This window comes from Lolium perenne, chromosome 5, assembly GCF_019359855.2.
Source record: "Lolium perenne isolate Kyuss_39 chromosome 5, Kyuss_2.0, whole genome shotgun sequence".
Classification (NCBI taxonomy): Eukaryota; Viridiplantae; Streptophyta; class Magnoliopsida; order Poales; family Poaceae; genus Lolium; species Lolium perenne.
This window is the reverse complement of record NC_067248.2, coordinates 4096430-4119853: the sequence shown is the minus strand read 5'-3', so window position 1 is coordinate 4119853 and position 23424 is coordinate 4096430. Positions and strand designations below refer to the sequence as shown.

At 46.7% G+C, this 23424-nt stretch overlaps 1 protein-coding gene across 1 annotated transcript in view; it reads right to left on the bottom strand.

Annotated features, from left to right (window-relative positions):
• LOC127326373 (cysteine-rich receptor-like protein kinase 44) overlaps nucleotides 1–23424 on the bottom strand; it is a 73513-nt gene that overhangs the window by 31780 nt on the left and 18309 nt on the right. The window contains exon 10 of the mRNA XM_071820545.1: nucleotides 21338–21392. Coding sequence (XP_071676646.1) covers nucleotides 21338–21392 — 55 coding nt within the window. The remainder of the gene's footprint in view (nucleotides 1–21337; nucleotides 21393–23424) is intronic.

Sequence of the window (23424 nt, the reverse complement as noted above, 5' to 3'; positions counted from 1 at the left end):
TACGCAAGCATATGAATAGTTGCGGAAGTCTTCAAATAGGAGGTGAAGACTAGCTTACGAGTTGCATCGGGCCTTCATCCAAATTAGGGGTCGTAGTCTCTCACACCTCGTAGACTAGTCAAGAACATGTCTTCTTACATTCAATACTGCCGCCGAAACGTGGCCTCCGGGAAGAGGAGCTAGTCGCGATACAGCTGGTAGTGGCCACCCTCTCGATTGCACTTCAGGATCCCCCCCCCCCAGGCCTCGTCGAGCCTATGTGCACCGGTCTCTGCATCTCATTGTGCTCGTTTATGAGGAAGGCCACGGCAACCATGAGCCCCGAAGAGGCATCTGACTCGTCTTCCGACAAGTTGTTGAGCATGTCTTTGACAAAGAAGTCGATCAACTACGTGAGGTCCATCTGTGGGGCAACAATTATGGGTCAATGGCATGTCTACTTCAAGCAAATGGCCGAAAATGGACTAGGATTTCATACCAGAAAATTGGCCGAATAGGTCGTGGGCGTCGAGGCTGGCGGCCGGTTCCGAACGAAATGGCGGTGGGACAGGGGCCGCGACAAGGCCAGCAAAGGCACTCATCGCCGCCACCAAATAGTTGCTTGATGTCCGCACCCACGCATTTAGAACGTGAATGCGTCGGTGTGGTCAGTCTCTGTCGGGCATTTGGACTAGAGTTTTACCTAAATTCTGACCCAACAGACAAAAAACATACATTTTTGATCCGTTTACTTTGGGCCATTGGAGATGTACTTAATAGCATACCGCATATAGACACGCTACTAGCAAATAGGGTACGAGGATCTGGGACTCAAACTAGATCCCTCGAGATGGTCTACTCCGACCAGTGGTGTGCATGCAGAACAATGCGCCACAACTGGTTAGTGAATTGATGGAACCATACTCGGCGTCCTGGGATCTACAGAAACTAAATCAGTTCTTTGCATCTATAGATGTGGAGCTTATTCGGAATATCCCGCTGAGCACAAGACGTCAAGAGGACTTCTGGGCATGTCACTATCACTACGGCAAAAAAAATTGCATTGCCGTGCGACAATTTATTGCCGTGCGCCGTCGCACGGCAAAGACATCTTTCCCGTGCGCAGCAAGCAGCACGACAAAGAAACTTCGCACGGCAAGGTCTGAAGGTAGCGCACGGCAACGAATACTTTCACGGCAAAGTCCCAAGAGAGCGCACGGCAAAGAAACGTTGACGGAAAAGCCTTAACAGGCCGCACGGCAGTGAAAAACCGCACGGCAAAGGCTCTGGGCGTTGCCGTGGAACACTCTTTGCCGTGCGACCAGCTAGGATGCACGGCAACGATGCCTTTGCTGTGCGTCCCTTTCTTTGCCGTGCGCCAACAAACATTTTCTTTGTTTTTCTTTCTATTTTATTTCATCTAATACTTATATTTATTTTTTAATTAGTTTTAATTTTTGATGACTATTTATTAGTGTTACGTAAGACAATGTGCAATACAAAATTGCCCTCCATGTTCAACCCCCCACATATATCAGGGTTTCGGAGCAATCCGCGCTACGGAAAATCTGCTAAGTTTTATCGCCCAAATGTGAGGAAGGTCACACCGGGGAGCTACTTTTGCACCATTACACCTTCCACCACACTTTCACACATATCATAGGTCCACATGCAAGATTTGGTGGGATTCCGGTGCTCCGGCGGTCATTCTCCCCTCCCCCCCAAAAAACAGCGGTATGTGTGCCCCGGCGGGTCTACCCCCTAGATTTCTCCGCGCGAGGGTCCACCAATGTACTTTTTCATTGTTTTAGGTTTGTTTAGGATATATACACATGGAAAACCAAGATTGGGACCCTTTGGCACATGGTAGCCTCCGGCATACCCGCAGCTAGAGCCATCATCACATGAGCTGCCTTGATCTATACTGGTTAGGGTTAGGTTTAGGGTTAGGGTTAGGATTTAGGGGTAGGGCTAGGGTTTAGGGTCAAGGTTAGGATTTATGGTTAGGGATAGGTTTAGGGTTTAGGGTTAGGGTTAGGGTTTATGATGCAGGGTTTTGCAGCTCCCGTGTCAGCACGTATAGTCAATGGTTTAGGGTCTAGGGGTTTTAGGGCTCGAAGCCTCCCCAGTTTAGGGTTTAGGGTTAGGGTTAGCTACTTTTGCACCATTACACCTTTCACCACACTTTCACACATATCATAGGTCCACATGCAAGATTTGGTGGGATTCCGGTGCTCCGGCGGTCGTTCTCCCCCTCCTCCCCCCAAAAACAGCGGTATGTGTGCCCCGGCGGGTCTACCCCCTAGATTTCTCCGTGCGAGGGTCCACCAATGTACTTTTTCATTGTTTTAGGTTTGTTTAGGACATATACACATGGAAAACCAAGATTGGGACCCTTTGGCACATGGTAGCCTCCGGCATACCCGCAGCTAGAGCCATCATCACATGAGCTGCCTTGATCTATACTGGTTAGGGTTAGGGTTAGGGTTAGCTAGGGTTAGGATTTAGGGTTAGGGTTAGGGTGGGCTTTCGGTGCTCCGGCGGTCGTTCTCCCCCTCCTCCCCCAAAACAGCGGTATGTGTACGCCAGGGCACACATGTGTGCCCCGGCGGGTCTACCCTCTAGATTTCTCCGCGCGAGGTATGGTACCGTGTTCTCCGCACGAGGTATGGTACCGTGTTCTCTGCGTCTGTCTACCGCGGTCGTTCTCCCCCTCCTCCCCCCAAAGAATTGTGGAAATAGTGAAAAAAACCATGCAAAAAGCCTTTGCCGTGCAAAGAGGTCTTTGCCGTGCGGCAAGGCAACGTTGCCGTGCGGCAGAACTCTTTGCCGTGCACTTATGCACGGCAGGCAAAGACCTCTGCCGTGCATAAGTGCACGGCAAAGATTTCTGCCGCACGGCAACTCTGCCTTGCCACACGGCAAAGACCTCTTGCATGGCAACGGCGCGGATAAGTCCTTATGCACGCAGCCACGCGTGTGTGCGTTTCCAGCCACACAAACCCTTGACCCGCCCGGCCGCATGCTCACCCTACGCCCTCCCCCGCCGCCGCCTCCCTCCTCCCTCCCCGGCCCATCATCGCTGCCGCCACGCAAGCACGTCGCCGCCGCCTCCCTCCTCCCTCCCCGGCCCATCATCGCTGCCGCCACGCAAGCACGTCGCCGCCGCCTCCCTCCTCCCTCCCTGGCCCATCGTGGCCGCCTCCCGCCACCACGCACACGCCGCCGCCACAGCCCCCTCCTCCCTCCCCGACCCCATCCGCACGGACGCCATGGCCGGAGCTCGGTAGCTCCTCCTCCACCGAGGGAGAGCTCCCCTCCACCTCCCACGCATTCGCCATCGCCGGCCACACCCTCTGCTGCTCACCCCTGGCCTCGCCCTGCTCGCCCCCGACCTCGCCCTGCTCGCCCCGGCCCTGCTGCTCACCCCCGAGCTCGCCCCAGGCCGTCGTTGTTGCTGGCCGTCGACCCACCTGCCTCGTCCACCGTCGCCGCCCCGGCCAGCCTCCCATGGCAGGTATGGCTCCCTGATCTTCTCTTAGAATAGGGTAGTTTAGTATAGAAATTATTTTAGAAATGGGATTTAGGAGCGATGCAGACGATGTTTCGAGGTGGACACAGGGGCCGGTGTTGTCGGGCTGTTTGAGGAGCGTTGCTCAGAGGGACCATTTTTACGGAGGGGATTTTGCCGGAGGGTCGTTGGTCTTCTTCGCCGGTTGTCGATCACGCTTCGAGGGTGAGAATCCGGTCGCCACTCTTGTACCTAGGTTTTTTTTGTGTCTAGATCACCAAGTCTATCGCGATACCTAGGCGTCTCTTCCCGACCGTAAGGGTTACGCGGATAAATATGCCTTAGTGGTCTCGCATATTATGAACCGTAACTCTTACGACATTTATCGGGACAGCCGACAGATGCGTAGTTGGGTACGTTCTCCCTGCTCTACCTCGATCCAAGACATGATTTCGGTAGCGCCTCCCCGTTGTTCTCCGGATGCACAACCCTCTTGGCTTTTTGCCGAGATGTGTATCGGGAGAGCAGCGGGGAGGTGCTGCCGAAATTCTGTCTCGGATCGGGGTAGAGCAGGCAGAACGTACTCAATCTACGGATCCGGCGGCTGCTAGGAGCCCACCTAGTAGAGTTTCAGGTTGATGCACGCGTAAAAAAATAAAGATATGATGCATTTATTTCCTATTTGATATAAATGCTATGTTTGTCTGTATTGGTGCTGATTAGAGGATGGATAATCGTGGCTGGATGTACGATGGCAGAATCAGTCAGTGGAACTATACTGATGAATGGGGAGAAAAGACCGAGCAGTTTGTGGATAGGGCGTTTGCCATCCCTAGCAGACCTAGAACAGTTTGGTGCCTTGTAGTAAGTGCGCTAACGAAAAGCCACAGGACAAGGAAACTATGAGTACTCACCTGATCAAGTTTGGGTTCGCACCGTCCTACAGGATTTGGACTTACCATGGAGAAAAGGCAAAGAAACGTGCTAGAAAGGAGGTGCGGCAGATTCAACCTAGGGGAGAATATGACACTGGGTTTGATAGGTGCTTAGAAAACTTGGCTAATGGTAATGTGCCTGAAAGCCCTCATGTAGAGGCGGAGACACCTCAGGATGCGGAGACAAGTGAGGACCCGGAGGAAAACACAAAGGAGTATTATGAGGCTCTGTTTGCTTCGTAGAAACCCCTACATGAAAATACAGAGGTTACCCAACTAGATGCCATCGCTCGCCTTATGGCCTTTAAGTGCCATAGGAACTTGTGCATAGATGGGTTCAATGAACTTCTGGTCATCGTTGGCAGCATTCTGCCGAAAGGGCACCTCTTGCCGCAAAACTTCTACTATTCGACCAAATTGCTTAGTGACCTTAAGATGTCATCTCAGCAGATACACGCTTGTCCAAAGGGATGCATGCTATTCAGAGAGGAGCATGCTGACACAAATTATTGCATCATATGCAATTCCTCTAGGTACTTTGAGGTAGACCGCAATGGTGATGGTCAGAAGAGGCAGGCCACGATTGCCAAGAATATCCTCCGCTATCTTCCAGTCCTACCGAGGATCCAGCGGCTCTTCATGACCGAGGATACTGCCGAGCAGATGAGGTGGGCCGTGGAAGGAAAGAGATACACCGACAAGATGATACATCCGTCAGATGGTAGTGCATGGAAGAACTTTGTCAAGAAATTTCCACTGAAAGCAGGTGACCCGAGGAGCGTAGCAGTTGCAATATCAACTGATGGGTTCAATCCATATGGTATGTCGGCTGCAGTATACAGTTGTTGGCCAGTGTTTGTTATTCCCATGAACCTCCCCCCTGGCGTCTGCATGAGATCAGAGAACATGTTTTGTGTCGATGATAATTCCAGGGCCCAAATACCCGGGTAAGAACATGAATGTGTACCTGGAACCGCGGGTGGATGACTTGGTTCGTGGCTGGGAAGGTCGCGGGATCCGAACATATGACGCATCAAAGAAGGAGTACTTCGATATGTATGTCTGGTACCACACGTCCCTGCATGACCTGCTAGCACGTGCTTTGTTCTGCGGGTGGTGTACACATGGGAAGTGGCCTTGCCCACAGTGCATACAGGCCGTGACTTTCTTCTGGCTAAACAAGGGAGGCAAGTATTCATGCTTTGATGAAGCTCCATAGTTCCTTGAGCGGAGGCATGGATACAGGAGTGATGTAAAGAGTTTCAAGAAAGGCCGTGTTGTCCATGACCCGAAGCCAATTCTGAAGACCGGAACGGAAATCAAGGCCGAGTTAGATGCTCTTCAGCCTAGCCCTGATGGGAATGGTTTCTTGGGATATGGGGAGACACACCAATGGACTCACAAGCCGTGCTTATGGAAGCTCCCTTACTTTGAGTTTCTCGAGCTCCCGCATAACATTGATGTAATGCACACCGAGAACAATATCAGTGAAGCCATTTGGAGCACCATTGTGGACACTGAGAAGATGAAGGATAACATAAAGGCTCGAATTGATCAAGAAAGGTGGTGCGATAGGCCGGAGTTGAACATGCAGCCACCTCATGGTGCCAAAAAAATATGGACTAAGCCACACGCTCCGTTCTGCCTCACAAAGGCCCATAAAAGGGAGGTCTTCCAATGGATGAAGGACTCCTTGTTTTTCCCTGATGGGTTCGCAGGCAACTGGATGAGGAGTGTGAACTTGGAAACGTTGCGAGTACAAGGACTCAAGAGTCATGACTATCACATATGGCTTGAGCGGATAATGCCGGTGATGATTCGAGGCTATGTCCCTAAGCAGACTTGGCGAGTGCTGTCAAGGTTGAGCTTTTTCTTCCGCCAGATTTGTGCTAGGGAGTTAGACACTAAAGTGATTGAGAAGTTGGATAAAGAGGCACCCGTGTTGCTTTGCGATCTAGAGAGGATCTTTCCTCCAGGGTTCTTTAATCTGATGCAACATATGATCTTGCACCTCGTGGAGGAATGATTAAAGGGGGGCCGAATTGGGGCTGTTGGCAGTTTCCGCCCGAGAGAGAAACACAGAAGCTTCGTCAAATGACAGACAATAAATGCAAGATCGAAGCATCTATAGCCGAGGCAGTACTTAACCTGGAGGTGGCAAACTTCACCACGAAGAACTATGATCCTAACATTCCCACAAAGCACAACCCGGTCCTCCGTTACAATGCCGCCAACAATGAAGAAGTACCCAAGCTTAGCATCTTCATAGGGCTTGGTTACAAGTCAAGTGGCTCGAAGCCGTACAGAACGAACCTACATGAGCGGACATTGATCCACTCGTATGTCTTGAACACCATGGTGGAAGTGAAGCCGTACATCAAGTAAGTGCTAACCATTTAGTTATTCGCAAACATTCACGGCCTTGATCCACTCGTATGTTCGTGGCTAACTCTTCCTCTTTTCATCGGTATAGGCAATTCACGGCTATACATTGGAAGAATACCCACAGGGAGCCTACCTCGGAAGAATCCAAGGAAATTTTCGATAAGGGCGGCGGTTTCGGTTTCAGTAGCTGGTTCTGTGGTTTGGTACTATTCTATCCAAATTTGCTTGCACTTCCGACATTTATCGGTCATTTCTCGTTCTAAACTTCTCGTGCTAAACTTGTAGGCAAGAATTGACAAAGAGATGAAGTCAGAGCTAAGAAAAATTTCTAGGGGCTTTGACCATTCCGTCGACACGTTCAACTCCTATGACGTGAATGGGTATCGCTTCTAGACCCATAAATACACAACAAGCCAGGCCAATGTGAAGACAATAAATAGCGGGATGGTATGCCAAGGTGATGATGGGCTCCATTACTATGGAAGAGTCGAGGGTATATACGAGCTGGATTACGGGTTTCACAAAGGGCTAAATCCTGTCGTCTTCAAATGTCATTGGTTCGACCCACGTCGGGTGAGACGGGATCCTGAAATTGGGTTGGTCGAAGTTGAAAGGAACTCTGTTTATAAGGGAGAGGATGTGTACATTTTGGCTACCTAGGCCTTTCAAGTATTCTATCTCCCGTACGCGTGCAAAAACCCGACAAAACGTCTACATGGATGGGATGTTGTGATGACGGTACCTTCACACAATAGGCCGCCCCCGCCAAACAAGGACGATTACCGCCGCGTAGACCCCTCAACAAAGAATGTCGAGTTTTATCAGGAAGAAGGGCTCCCCGGCCATTTCACTATCGGCTTGCCGGCTGTCGATGACATGGTCGTAGACGATGAACAAGAAGATGCGGGCATGGATGAAGACAATGCAGAAGATGAAGCTGAGGATGTTTGTGCCCCGGAAGACCTGAGTTTGCTCGAGGCATTCAGAGCAGGGATGGACCTCGATGCAGATGGACCACCTCCAGGTTTCATTGATGATTATTGGTTCGCCGAGCCTGATGACGATGGCGAAACATGCGGTCCAATTATGGATGGCGACATAGGCTACTGATATATGCAGTAGTAATTGTGAGGCTAGCCTATTTGTAATAACTCTGTGTAATAGTGATTGTCGAGCTAGGTTATTTGTAAGAACTTCGTGCTATGTTTGAGAGAACTCTATGCTAGCTATTTGCTGCTTCCACTAATGTTCATCTATTTGCATTATTGGTGCTTTCAGTAATATTCATCTACTTATATCTTTGTTGCTTTCACTAATATTCATCTCTTTACATTGCGTACTAATAAACCACTCTCTTCATTTGTGTTTGCAGGTGATTGAAACGTGCCACCAAAAAAATGGGGCGGCGGTCTTAAAAAGAAGCTCGCAGACTTGGTAGGTGCAGGTACTTCTTCGAGGCGGGCAGGCCGAGCTGCTGCCCCCTCCTAGCCCCCCCTCCTAGCCGCCCTCCAGTGCGGGCACGTAGGAAGAATGCGACGCGGGCACTGACTCCTAGTCCTAGCCCCCCTCCCGCAGCCGAGGATGATGATGAGGTGGAGGAGGGTGGGGAGGACGAGCAGCATGGGGGTGGGGAGGAGGAGGAGGAGGAGGATGAGGGGCACGAGGAGGACCTCTCGGAGGATGAGGGCTTGGGGGACTTACCGTATGAGCCTGATGCAAGCCTAGTTTGGGAAGCGCCGGTGGAGGAGCAGTACGTTGCAGCTGAGGAGAGGCTGAGGCCACGTGATAAGAGGCCATATCAGCGTGGGAAAACACTGCTCCCCGCGCTGAGAGCGTGGCCCTACAGCCATGTTGTTCTAGAGCCCGCTGGAAGGAGGTACATGCTAATTTTGGCATTTCGTTATCGCAATTTTGTCATTATCGAAATTATTATCACATACATATTGATGTTGTCGTTTCATTGTGCAGTTCGTTCAAGTATGAAGACCCGTCGAGGAAGCCGCCACGTGGGTACGCGAGAATCCTTAGGGGCCTACTTAGAAGGTATTTCCCTGTGCTAGTCGATCTCCCTACTGGTGGCCGTGACGTAGCTTGGAGGTGGGCGCACTACAGGCTCACGTCAGATCCTCTTGGGAGGTACGACAACATGGAGGAGGTGGTTGTTCGCAAATTCTGGGTACGTGACTTTTGACTTCTTATCATTCATACACTCTCCTTGGTTGACAATAGGTGCACTAATGCCCCTTGTTTTACCTATGTGCATGGTTGCAGAAATACTTCACGAGGGCCGAGGGTAAGGAAATTGCATGCGATGATGTCCTACACCAGATGGCAAGGACGAGGGTGATTGGCATGCACTACGAGGCACGTATTCAGTGCGTCTGCAACTGGCATGCCGACCGCTTCGTTCATATGACTAAGGAGGACGCTCACGACACGCTCATGGCACTGTGGCATTACCTGCAGGTATTTGCATTTATGTGTTATTGATTTCTTTATCGTCATGTAGTTTATTTTACCATAATGGGTTTATCTTGTGTATGTAGAACCCTCCTCAGTACGTCGGCAACGACGATAAGTGCTTTCTGGCGATGGTCATGTGGTGGACATGCCCCCAGTACCTCAAGAAGCACGAGGAGGGCAAGCTAAAGCGGCAAGAGATGCGAGGTGGATCGCATATCCAAGGCAGCATCCCCATCCCTCTTCACATGCAGGCCGAGGTGAGCAAATTGTTCCATCATTCTTTGAATTCACGTTATATATTGTTAACTCCGCAAGGGTGTGCCACTTCACTTAATTACATGTTCTCTTTTGCAGGAAGTCAGGACAGGAGCGAAGCCAAATGTCTTTAGCTTGCTCAAAAAGATGAAGCAAAGGAAGACGCCGCATCCTGAGATGGGGTCCATATGGGTTAACCCGCAATCCGCGGCTCAGTGTACGTCGTATGTCTCGAAGTTCAAGCAGAAGCACGGTGAGAGCTCCAACCCAGAGGCCAAGAACTTTGACGCTGAGGTTGCGGTGCTTGCGGTAGAAGGCATGAAGCATGGCCGCCTATGGCTTGGTGACGGGTGCGTTGACCCAGCGACTATTCCATCTCTCCGCCAGATCCGTCGTGGTCGTAAGAGCGGTCAACCTCAGGTAGAGACCCGGCCACGGGCTTCGGATCTAGCTGTCGAGCGGTTACGGGTATGTTCTTCCTCGGGCCTCTACGTTTCTTTACATGCTTTCAATTGAAATGTTAATGACATCGCGACAACACAATGTAGGTGGAGATGGCAGCAAGGGAACAGGAGGCCCAGGAGCGGACGGCGCATCTGGAGTAGCAGGTTAGGGACTACCAGCAGCAGCAGGCACAGATGATGCAGCAGATGCAGCAGCAGCAGATGATGCAGACGCACCAGCAGCAGATGACCTGGATGATGAACCAAGCCAATCTATCTTCTCCACCGGGGAGTGGTCTTCCTCTTCCTCCTTACGCCTTGCCGTGGGTAAGTGGTTAAGTCCATATCTCCATCTTATCTTCTCTTGTCTTATTGACTAATCATATCACCATCAACAGATGGGGCCTTCGCAGATGATGCCGAACATGCCGCTCATCCAGCCACCGTCCACTCAGAGCCCGGTGACACCTTTCACCGTGAACAACATGAACATCATCCGGAACCTGATCCCCGGTGAGTCCTTCTACACTTGTGCCCAACCCGCTTCTAGGTTGTAGAATGCCATGACACCATGTTCAATTCCATGTCAATATGCAAATGCTAAATGAATGCCACCATGCTCAATTCTCATGTCATGATTTCCTTTTCACCTTGTAGGAGAACGACAAGGCAATGATGATGATGCCATGGGAAGCAATGGAGGAGGACAAGGTTGATGGCATGGATTCCTTGTTGTTGTTCGATATGCACTTGCCGTTGTAATGGATTGTATGCACTTGTTGGACTATGCACTTGTCGTTGTTGTAATGGACTTGTATGGACTATTTATACACTTGTATGCACTCTATGCACTCTATGCACTTCTATGAACTATATGTATTTGTTATATGTTGTTGCACTGATACATGTATTGTTGTTGAGGATATATATCATATATATTGAATTATGTGCAGGGAATAAGCAAAACCAGAAAAAAGCTGAAAAAACATGGGGTCTTTGTCGTGTGTATGCACACGGCAAAGGACATTTGGTCACTTTGCCGTGTGCACACACACGGCAAAGGAGCCACGTGGCGGCAGCCTGTGCTCCTGGGAGCTCCTGGGGCGTGCCTGGAGGTTCCTTTGCCGTGCGCATTGGGCTGAGGGCGCATGGCAAAGCGAAAGGCACGGCAGAGGGAAGCCGCACGGCAACGTCCTGCGCGCACGGCAAAGACGTGCCGCACGGCAAAGACGTGCCGCACGGCAGACACAACGGCCGCACGGCAAAGAGCTATCGCACGGCAGCGTTTTTGGCGCATGGCAGCACAGCGCGCGCACGGCAAAGGTCTTTGCCGTGCAAAGTGGCGACGCGCACGGCAATGTTGCCGTTGCCGTCGGAGTCTTTGCCGGGCGGTCGTTGCCGTGCGACTTCGTATGGCAAAGACTTTGCCGGGCAAATAGGGCCCTTTGCCGTGCCATTTGTCGCACGGCAACGTGCGGTTTTCCCGTAGTGTATGAGAGGACGGGTGTGTTTTCCGTTCGCTCAGCATATCGGATGCTTGTACACACGCGCGAGGGGTGAACTGCATGGCTCGACGAACGTGAAGGCTCATCGAACGTCAATGCCGCGGCAAAAAAATTGTCTACACTATGGCAGGCCAAGGTGCTCGCAAAGATCCACGTTTTCCTTTGGAGGTTAGCAAGACAATCTCTCACAACTGCCGATGTGCTGCATCACATGGCGACACAAAGGGATTGTGCAATTTGTGAAGAGCCAGACTCATGGAAACATTCACTCGTGGAGTGTAACATGGCCAGGTGCGTGTGGCCTTTGGCGCCGGAGGGGCTCGCATATGTGATCACCAACGCAAGAGAGCTGCATGCGAAGGCTTGGTTGGCGACATTATTTTAGGCGCTGTCGCACGATGATCTTACCCGAGCGATCGTCACCCTCTGGGCGATATGGCACGCTCGGCGTAAAGCTTTACATGAGGGTTTATTTCAGAGCCCTTTGTGGACTCACAGTTTTGTGAACAGGTTCTTAGCGGATTTGAAGCTGTCTAAAACTGCAGCCAAGGAAGTGGCAGTGAAAGCAAAATCTGTACTAGGGCCAAAGTGGATCCCTCCTCCATATGGTCTAGTAAAGATAAATGTGGATGCTGCAACATCCAAAAAATCAGCAAAATCGGCGATTGCAGCAGTGGTGCGAGGAGAAGATGGTGCCTTCCTAGGTGCGTCATCAGTTGTTTTGGGAGGTTTATCTAATCCAGATATTTAGGAAGCATTGGCGTGCAGGGAGGGAATGACGGTGGCTACTGATCTAGTAGTACAGAACTTTCGGCTAGCTAGTGACTGCAGCAATGTGATCCGAAGCATGTCTGAGTCATGTTTAATTTGGTGCTTATGGTCACGTCATCCAGGAGATTGTGGTCAGGGCTGCTAACTTCAGAGAAGTTCAGTTCGTGTATGAAGGCAAAAATGCAAATGTGGATGCCCATAACTTGGCTAGAAGCTCTATTTATCTAGAGGTGGGTAGGTATTCCTGGTTTATTTCTCCACCAGATGGTGTTTGTATGAACTGTAGTGTGAGTTAATAAAAGGGGTGGGGTTACTCAAAAAAAAAACTAGCAAATATTTGGAAAAAAGGCAGTCACTCCCGCACGACATCCTCACAGCGGACACGCGTGCCCTCTCCGACATCATCTTCACATGTCATTTACATGGAACTGTTCAAAAGAAAAGACAAATACAATTTGGCCATGCAAATTTGCATAAGACACCAGAAAAATAGGAAAAGACAATGGAGCCCTCCACTGCTTCTTCCTTCACCGCGTCTTCCCCCATCGTGATGGGCTATTGTTGTTGGCAACACGGTGGTTCTTCTGCTTGTTGAGATCGTCAGCGGAGGGGGCGGCTAGAAGCCCGTGGATGGGACCATCGGCCCCGATGATTCTTGGCACCCGGTGTCGCGATCTCCTCAAGGTCGGTCCAAAGATCGGGGAAAAAAGAAGCACGAGTGTAAGGGTATTTTACCCTTAACCTTTATTTTGGTTAATAATGACTCCGAAGCTAAAGTATGGACTATTGTTACCTATGAGTGTCTAAGCAGGTTTTGGTCCGCAAGTGTTGTTGGAAGGTGGTGAGAGACCCCCATTTGCTATACAAGAGAATTGTCGGTGTTTTGGCTTTTTTTCACGTGTTTTATATTTGAATCAATAGGAAACACCACGCTATTAATAGGGGTGATCTCGATGAGCTTCTCGGGGATGTTGTCAAAGCCATACACACATCCTACCACCAAATACATCTCACACTTTTTGGGTGAGTTCAGTTTTTGGAGAAAATGCTTTTTGATATGGTTTCGGCGAAACTGGCGTAGATACTAGAGGTGTTGGTTTCCATGCTGGATTGGTTCGACACTCGCCTGAATTCTTTGGTATTTTACCCTTAACATTTATTTTTGTTAAACCGCCTAGGAAGCCAGTGCGCCGGTTTTGAGCCATCCCAGGATGCCGATGATATGCGGTATCAATGTCAATGTCCATTGATGATGGGCTTGGGTATAGGGAAAGAGGCGCGCTGGTAGATTCATCGCTAACGAGCAACATAGAAGGCGAGTTTTACCCATGTTCATGCCCCCGAAGGGTAATACCCTTCTTCTTGCTTGTCTGATCTTTAATATCGATGAAGGTTACAATGTTGCCGTAATGGCTCTAGTGGTATAGATTGGATATTGCCTAGGGCAGATTATGCGTGACTTGAAGTTAGCCTCCCCGGCGACCCTCCTAGACTTTATATGGGAGGCTAGGTCTTAGGTACCACGACCGGGTCGGTTACAAGCTATAGGTGAACCCTACGGTTTCCTAATCTTGGGCATATTCCACATGCCAGGAACATCGGCTTGTCATGCTTCATAGCATCCAACATCTCTTGGGCTTCGTGGTCCCTAGCAAACAATCATATGGGCCCCTAGTTCGGCCGAACCAGGTTGACTAACGGTGGGTTCCTGATAGGCTATACCCACGTTAGCCGAAGAAGTGCATAATCTAGCATGCTGGTTTTCTCGTTGGATCAAGTCCGCGAGCGGGAGGATTGGCGCCACCGATTTTACCACTGGGTTGGGTCACAGGAACTTTCCCAAATGGCTAGTTGTCTTCTTGGACTATAAGTACCCCTTCTTCCATCTTGAGAGGGTTAGGTCAACCATTTATAACATATCCTTGAACTCTCTCTCTCTCTCACCATTGTTGAAACATCATTTCTTAATGATCTCCCATTCTACCCAACCTGTTGTGGGTATACTTCATAGGTGTATCATCGACAGTGCCTAGATCCGGCAAACCCGGGTGGCCCACAGATGGTGCTGGTGGCATACGACCCACCGAGCGGGCCACTTGATGTTGATCAAGATGGAAGATATCCATCCTAGGAATAAGGAGCTGGATTCAGGCCGACCTGCGCCAGGAGTCAGATCCGGCAAGGCCCATGAAGGTAGCCAGATCTAGTACGACGAGTTAGGTATAAGCGGATCCTTGACGTGCACGGCAATGTAATATTCCGTAGTTAGGAAAGTTTGTATTCCGGCTAGGACTCTCCATGTAAACCCTAGATCCTGGCGCCTTTATAAGACAGATCCCGGGAATCCTAGAGGCACAACTAAAACTCATTGTAACAACGTGAAAGCGCCCAGATAATTCCGAGCAGCGCGTTCCGAAGATGGCTAAACCGTGTACCACCATCCCAATGGCTCTCTTCCCTATGGCCCCCACTTCTTCCCCCCCTCCGTGAGGATCCCTCCTCTGGGTATTGTCGAGTAGGCAACGACAGTTGGTGCCCACCGTGGGGCCAAAGACGTCTGGAGGCCGGAACCGGGAGGGTTCTACCTTCGGAGGCATCGGTGACACAATCGCCGTGGGGCGCGTCTTGTACACCAGCAAATTTCCAATCTTACCTCCGGACGAGTGCTGGATTCCGGCTAGGACAGACCCCGTCAAGCTCTCCATCATCCCGATCGGCGGGATACACATCTTCATCGGCTAGACCGTTGACTCCGACGAAAATGCACTGGTAAGTACTGCAGCCGCGACCGCCGCTGAGCAGGATGTAGCCGCAAAGATCCGATCTGAGACGCAGGAACTTTCCTCGGAAGATTGCGCCTTAGATCTGGAATTTTCAACGCCCACCCAATCCGCCCCTGAGCAAGAGTTAGTGGAGGAAGACCAACGCAGATCCACCTGTGTTTTTCCAGGTGTTAGAGAAGCAGAGGTGCCACTTCGTGCTCTTCCTCGCGCACACATCTGGATCCACCCCTCCTCAGGAAGGTGCTGGACCAATGCAGCTAGACGGTGCAGGAGATAATCTTGGATCTGAGCACCCTGAAGGTGCCGGAAACAATGATGACTCGATACTCGATAGCCTCAGCCCGTTCTCAGAAGACTCTTCGCCATGGCTTCGGAAGAGTACGAGAGGTACTGCAAGGAGCTGGAGGACGCAGAGAAAGCTGATGGTGAATCATCTCCGCCAAAGAAGGTCTTCGCGACCTTGGCTAGCCTAGATGAGGACGAGGACAACAATTCAGAGAAGACCCCGCCTCAAGCAGCAATCCTAGATCCAACCCAGCCGGATGCCCCGTCACGGATTCGTGCCCGTCGGACGCCGGAGCAACCTCATGGCTGGAGCCTGAAGTTCCAAGAAGGGACGGCAGCCGAGATGCTCATGGACATAGCAGGCCAAGACAAAGAGCACGTCCAGCAAAAAGAAATCCTGACCACTCCGATCACCACATTGGTGGCTGTGGATCCGGAAGCCTTTGAGAAGATCGGCGAAAAGAACTCCTGGCGGAAGCTCAGAACTTGGTCAAGGTCACAACGTCAATCCTACAGGACAAGGTGAAAACCGACAAGTTGTACGAGCAAGCTGTAGAAAATGAGCAGAAGACATAGGAAGAATATGAGAAAGCCAGAAATCTTGCGGCGGAATGGAAAGCCACCGTCAAGGAAACCCATGAGGAAGCAATGCAGATGAGGCAGAGAGATGCTACTCCCGTCGCAACATCAACTTTGAAAGTGCAGCTCACCACAGACCTCTGGCAACTCCAAAGGATAACATGAAAAAAGCGGCAGAACTCATGGACTTCCAAGACTTCCGGGAAGCTAGCCGGAGGTTTCAGAGGCATGAGCAAGACGAAAGATATGGAGAACCTCGGAGAAATCTTGGGGCTACTATTATGGGTATACTTCATAGGTGTACCATCGACAATGCCTAGATCCGGCAAGCCCTGGGTGGCCCATAGATGGTGGTGGTGGCATACGGCCCACCGGGCGGCCTAGTTGCCGTTGATCAAGATGGAAGATGTCCAGCCCAGGAATAAGGAGCCGGATCCAGGACAACTTGCGCTAGGAGTCGGATCCGACAAGGCCCATGAATGTAGCCGGATCCAGTATGGCAAGTTAGGTATAGGCAGATCCTTGACGTGCACGGCAATGTAATATTCCGTAGTTAGGCAAGCTCCGTGTAAACCCTAGATCATTGCGCCTTTATAAGCCAGATCCCGGGAGCCCTAGAGGCTCATTGTAACAACGCGAAAGCGCCTAGATAATTCCAGACAAGCAGCAGTAGACCCTGCCTCCGAGCAGCGTGTTCCGAAGCTGGGTAAACCGCGTACCACCGTCTCAATGGATCTCCGCCCTATGGCTCTCACTTCTTCCCCCTCCATGAGGATCCCTCCTCCGGGGTATTGTCGAGTAGGCAACGACACAACCAAATCCAAATTCCTCTCGTAGAAAGCAAGAGGAGGTCCCGATCTATGACCCCACCAAGACAAACAACATTCCCACTAGAGTCCATTGAGCAAGATTGTTACTCTTGGGTTTGTGGGAAACATCCGTATTTTGGATTTGCTCTAAGAAGAAGTTTGTGAGGTTTTGGAGACCACCTTAAAGTATATCACGAGTGAGCGAGCTATTCCTTCGTATGATAGGCTCCGGAGAAGATGGTGAGCCTTTGTGGCGTTGGGAAATCCTTCGTGGGATCCGACACCTCTCCAACCTGATGTACATTCCTCCCAAGGAAGCGAACACGTGAATACATCTATTTACTTGTTTTTTTTACGTTTGTGATAGCATTCGTGTTTTAAGTACATTGTATCATCATGTAGATTGTGCTACCTAGTTTCCATTAGGCACACTTACACAAAGCCTAAAATCGCAAAAGAATTTAAAGAAAATTTCTAGAATCTATTCACACCCCTCTAGTTTACCATATCTATCCTTTCAATTTGTATCAAATTAAGGACTCTCTTTAAGGGATTTACCGCATAAAGAGTGAGATGGTTTTCACCGATGATGAGGATGATACTAAGCAATATACAATCAAAGAGATTAGGGAAATTATGGTCAATTAAGCCCTTTAAAAGGCTAAGGCCGATTCTGATCTCAATGAATGGCTTAGCAAAATCAAGAAGTATATAAAGGATGTTGGGGATAATTAAGACTCCACTTGTTGAACCATCGGCTAGCTCCCAAGCGAAATAGTTTGTCCTGGGTGAAGTAGGCATTTTCAATGTCGCTGAAACGAGTGATGCCACAAAACCACCAAAGTATTATAGTCAATTTCCTTTTGATGAAACTCACATTCCTTTTGGAAAACTTCTATGGAGTCTCATCTTCGCAGTTATAGCAAGTAGCTTTGGGACGTGGTGGTGCGTGGATTCAAGGTCAACAATCAGAATGATTTAACTCCACGTGTGTACTATGATCGTCAACTCAACGCCACCACACGCGAGAATATTTGAAGTGCACTACACTGAGCTCTTCATAACCAAGTTAGTGATCTTGAGTCCGCCAATGAGCTTTGTGATAGAATAACCATTCTCCAAGATGGAACGCCCCTCATCCAAAAGTCCAAGTATGAGGCGGCCAATTCCGAGATGAACTTGTTCATGATCAAGGATGGTGAAAGCCTTTCGGATGCCCACTCTATGCTTGATGCCATATCTGTGAAGATTAAGGGAATTGGTTGCAGCGAGTATCAAGATGGCTTTGATGTAAATGATGAGACCATCAAGTCCAAGATTTTCTCATTAATTGCTTTCGATGACAAGCAATTGGCCCTCAACTTGACTCTTCTTTATGCTAAAAGCAAATTCTCTCAGGATAATCTTGTCTCATATTTGTTGCTACGGAGAATATGGCCAAGGAAGGAACAGGGTCGAAGAGTTGAACGTATTCTGATTCCACCCATACCATTGATTTGAAGGCCAAGGTTGTACAAGCCAAGGAAGATCATGAAGATATTGAAGAAGAAGATGAGATGACATCAACAAGTGATATCCATGTGGATGTTGCTTTCTTCGCCAAGAAGTGGAACACTAACTTTGGGAAGAAAGGTTTGAGCTACCCTAGTGAGAAGGAGAGTACTTGTTACAATTGTCATGAAGCAAACAACTTTGCAGACAACTGTCCTTATGACAAGAGAGAAGACAAGCCAAAGTATGAAAGGGGTGCCAAGCCAACGTTGAAGCCAAACCCGATCAATGAAAGATACAAGAAGAAGAAGAAGAAGAAGAAGAAGAAGAAGAAGAAGAAGAAGAAGAAGAAGAAGAAGAAGAAGAAGAAGAAGAAGAGAAGGCAAAAACCTAGTTGGTTCGGAGTGTACTTCCAACGAAGATAGTGATGATGAATAGAAGATGGTAGTTGTGGCCAGTTTGGCTCTTGCCGAACCTGGGTCACTCTTCACCTACGGATACAGAAAGGACTACTTCGACAACTATGTCATTCCCAAGAAGTCCGACACTTGTCTCATGGCAAGAGGAGCAATGGAGGACGACCTCGTCCTCTCTTCCATTCCCAAGAAATCTGATAATTTCCACATGGAAGAGGATCTAAGGTGATGTATCCTCCCTCTCTCTGTAGCATCTTGGATGATAATGCTGCTGTTGAAGAATAATATATAATCATCAGATTGTTTAAATTAAAGTGTTCTCTTCATTGCGATGTTCTTGCTAAGTTCTATTTCTTACTTGATACCGTTGCTTCACGTGACAAGACCATTGAGGAATTGACATCTCATATTGAAAATTAATGAAAAGCGGAGATTAAATCTCGTTAAGAAAGAACTAAAATATGAGAACAACACTACATTTCTTCTTCAGCAACAAATTGAAACCTTTGAACTTGATAAGGTTAAAGACTTGGATACTCTTGATAGCGCTCTTTAATGTCTCAAGACCTTGATGCGTCAAAAAAAGAACTTAAAGTTGCTCATTCTTGCTTCACTAAGGACCTGGACCACCTAGACATTGCTAACAAGCTTGTTAAGGGTGAGCTCATGAAACTTAGAGAGAACCATGACCTACTTCAATACACTTATGAAGAGGCTATTGGTACATTGAAATATCCATAATTATTGATAACATTGCATGTACTTCTAACTCTACCATTGATCAAGCACTTCTCATTGAAGAGAATAAGAAGTTGAAAGCACAACTTGAGAAAGAGTGTCTCACACCTTCTAGTAAGGACAAGACTCTTGATGATGTCCTTTCTCATCAAAGGTGAGAGCTCACAAGCAAGGAATTGGGTAGAACCCAATAAATGAAAGGAATGGTGCTATTCCACCCAAAAAGTTAAACTTTCTGCAAGAAGGGCACTAGGTGGATGGCAATATCAAGAAGCCTGATTGTGAATGGGTGAGCCACAAGGGGAAACTGTATTCGCAAGTTTGCGGGGAATAATAACCCATCCTATGTGATATGTAAGGGCACGCAAGGGGATATGTATGCTAAATATGTTGGTCTCTGCAATGGTTATACTTATTGTTGGTACTAAATTTGGGTACCAAAAGTTCTTCTTGCTAATATCATGGAACCCTTTACTAAATGGGTTCCTAAACAAAGGACTTGATTATGTAGGGCGATGCCTCAGGTGATTCAAAATGTGTGTTTGATAGTGGATGAACCAATCATTTGACCGGAGGCAAAGAAGTGATTGATGAATTTATTGAAGCAATCAAGTAAACGTCAAGCAACACCTTTTAGGATAATTTAAAAGGAAAGACACTTCGGTACAGATAGAATACTTTTAGATAAAATTATAGAATATTTTAGGTCCAATTTGGAGCGCGAAGTTCCAATGGAAGGATAATGAATTCCTTCAACATGCTACATGTAAATTACCTAAGGTTAGAAACACAGTTTTACTTAAGTTCATTATCTTAGGAGCCTACTTCTCAATTTTTGTGGTTTTATTTGTTCTGTGATGGCTCTTTCTCTGTGGAGCTCTTCCCTAATCAACATTATACATTGAGTTGTCATGCTATTTTTGTTCTTTGTCTTACATGTTACTGGGGACATTATGGAAAGAATTGTTGGTGCAACATTTATAGACTGATATTTCAATATTGATTTGGTTTGGAAACTATTGGGTAGTTGCTGTCTCTAGTAATTACCCCCTCCACTGGCAGGGGACCATACTAGGCCGTGTGAAGATCTTTCAAAACTAAAAAAATAGTATTAGTATGGAATTTTGAGCCATCAAGTTCATTAAGATATTAATTTATCAATAATAATTGGTCCACTGGCTCAGTTTGGCCCAGTCTAGCCCAACCGTCCTCTCCTTAAGTGGCAGCCACTGTCCGCTTGTGTCTTGCACCCTGGAGTATCTAGGTGGCTCGTATTCTATGCTTTAAAAATAAATTATATTTTATGTCAGTTATCTATGATTTCTAGTAAAGGATGAAGATATTAAGAAAAGATGGAGAGATTAATTTGATGGGTTATTCATTGATGTGAATGGGAGGACTATATCCGAGCTAGACGACTCCTTGGATGACACTATCATGTTGTTCGCGCAAATGATCCTATATCTTCATGTTAAGGTGGCCCTAATAAAAAAGTAGAAGAAGGAAAGTCCCGAAAAATATAAAATAAGGAAAGTCACTTGCCCCAACGGTCTATCCATTGCGATGTGGATATGTCTTGGAGAGGTGGCTATAGTATAGCTAACTAAGCTATTCAACAAGATGTTTTGGTCAAACAAGATGCTCGAAGAGTGGATTAAATGAATAGTAGTACCTATCTTCAAAAACAAAGGAGAAGTTCAAATATATACCATTTACGAAGGAATTAAGGTTATGATCCATACTATGATGCTTTGAGAGAGAGTTTTCGAGTATCGCTTGGGGACAAACATGAATATCACTAAAAACCAATTTGGTTTCATGCCCGAGGTAGGAATACGGAGACACTCAACTTCCCTTGCCATTTTTTGGTCATAGACCATTAGTAACATTCCATATTTTTGAATTATTTTCCAAAGAATGGTACAAGTTATGGCATATCTTTTTCGTTCCACACTGTGATGGGGATGATAAAGGGATGACATTACACACCTGGTTATGATGGTTCCAAATAGAGACATTCCCATTGTAATGACCAACCAATATCCTGCGCGACACATGTGGATACTTAAATATAGAATAATATATGATACAAGAGTGTTTATATAATTATTATACAAATTACTCATTTTCATTTACCATTATATGTTAATTAAATAACTACTCATCCGCACTTACTCCTGCCAGCAACAAGTATACCCCACATGTATGTATAAAATATAAATCATTCATTGTATGCTAAAGTTCAGATGAATTAAATAATACTATTGATTAAAATCTGAAAGTTTATTGTTTCCATATAAACTAGCACAGTTGCCCTCGCAAATGCGAGTGCATCGTTTTTGAGCATTTTGGTATTTTATTTACTGCGATATATAATAATATTTATCTCACAAATCTTCTTCGTTCAAAATACACCATGTCATATACATGGATGTATTTCTCAATGTTTCACTTTGAACATTTTATACATAGTTATGTTTCTAAAAAATATCCATAATAATGTAATATTTGCCTAATGTCCATCCCATCGATATCAAACTCACTCATATATAACTTTTGTGCTCATATGCATCATTTTCTCATTTGACCCATCAAAAAGCGCGCATCTAAAGTTATTGCACTAATTAAGTTTCTAAATAGTAAAAATAATAACTATTTCAATAGTTTGGTTGACGTTTTAGAAACAAAATTAGCAATGCATAAGGGTGTTCTTGAATTTTTTTTCTATGTAATGGGACCTACGTGCCATTGGTTGGAACTTTTTTATATTTGAACCTTCGATACTTGCAACAAAAGTGGGTTTGCACATAAATCGATGCAGGTGCCGGGAAATTTGCCTTATTTTAAAAAAATAATGAAAATATGGTATATAATCGTGTTGCTAAGAAATAATAAAATAATAATAACTATGAGCATTTTTCAAGTGTCTACCATTCGCGCATGTAAAGCTCAAACATTTAAAAGTAGCACAAACTGAAATAACTTCATCATAAGGCTGAGTGACCCACACATTTCTGTGGCTAGATTTGTTGTGTGTTATTAGTTTTGTTTAATTCTAGGGCATATCAGTCTTGAGATGTGTGCATCTTTGTACATATTATTTTATTGACGCTAAGTTCCCAAATATTAAGTACATTTTGAAATTTCAGTTGGAAGTTATTTGTGGTGTTGCACATGCTTAAACTATTTGATCTCATTTCTCACTAAGTTTGTTGTCCCTAGATAACTGATATCTTATTCGCCTCAGCAAAGTTGCAGTTGGTAGCCATATTATTATTATTTATAATTACTGATCAAGACAAATGAATGTGTAGCCAATTGAAGCACCTCGTTACAACATTACTGAACTCTATGCAAATCTTTCCACCAGGTGTATCAAGGTTTTGGCAAAGACCTTGATTATAGCTAAAAAAGTTTTGTAATAATCTATAGCCTCATGTCTTTCACTTCGCCACATTCGATGTTTATATTTTCATCAATTTCTACATTTTTTTATTATATGTAGAAAATATGGCTTGTGGGTGCAAATATATTTTATATTTTCAGCCAATACTCGCCTCATTATTGGTCGTATAGTTCTTATTGTTCTATAAAGTGTCATTCTTAGTTATATATCTAGTAAAGTTATATGTCTAAGTTGATCGTATTCGTTCGTATTTTTCTGTTTACCAGTATTGTGTGGTTATATATGTAAGATGATGTAAAAAGTTTATATTCATAAAATAAGTTAGAAAATTTAATCATATTTTTAACATGCCAAATGAGTTATTGTACTTAATATTTACTATTGCGCGCATTGAACCATCTTGGTTCCTACTTCTTGTGGTTCATTGGTATGTTTACACACATAGCTTATTGGCATCAGTGTGCCATTTGGTTTTACTCCATCTCTTTCCAATAAGTTGGCGCAACTTTTTTTCGAACATACACAACGAAATGGGTGTAGATACATGCTTATATAGACCAAATCTGACCAAAGCAGCTATCCTGACTATGACGGTTGAACGGTTATGCTTTCTTCTCTAGGTGATATGACTTTTAAACGGTTATGCTTTTTTTCTCTAGCTCACACACTC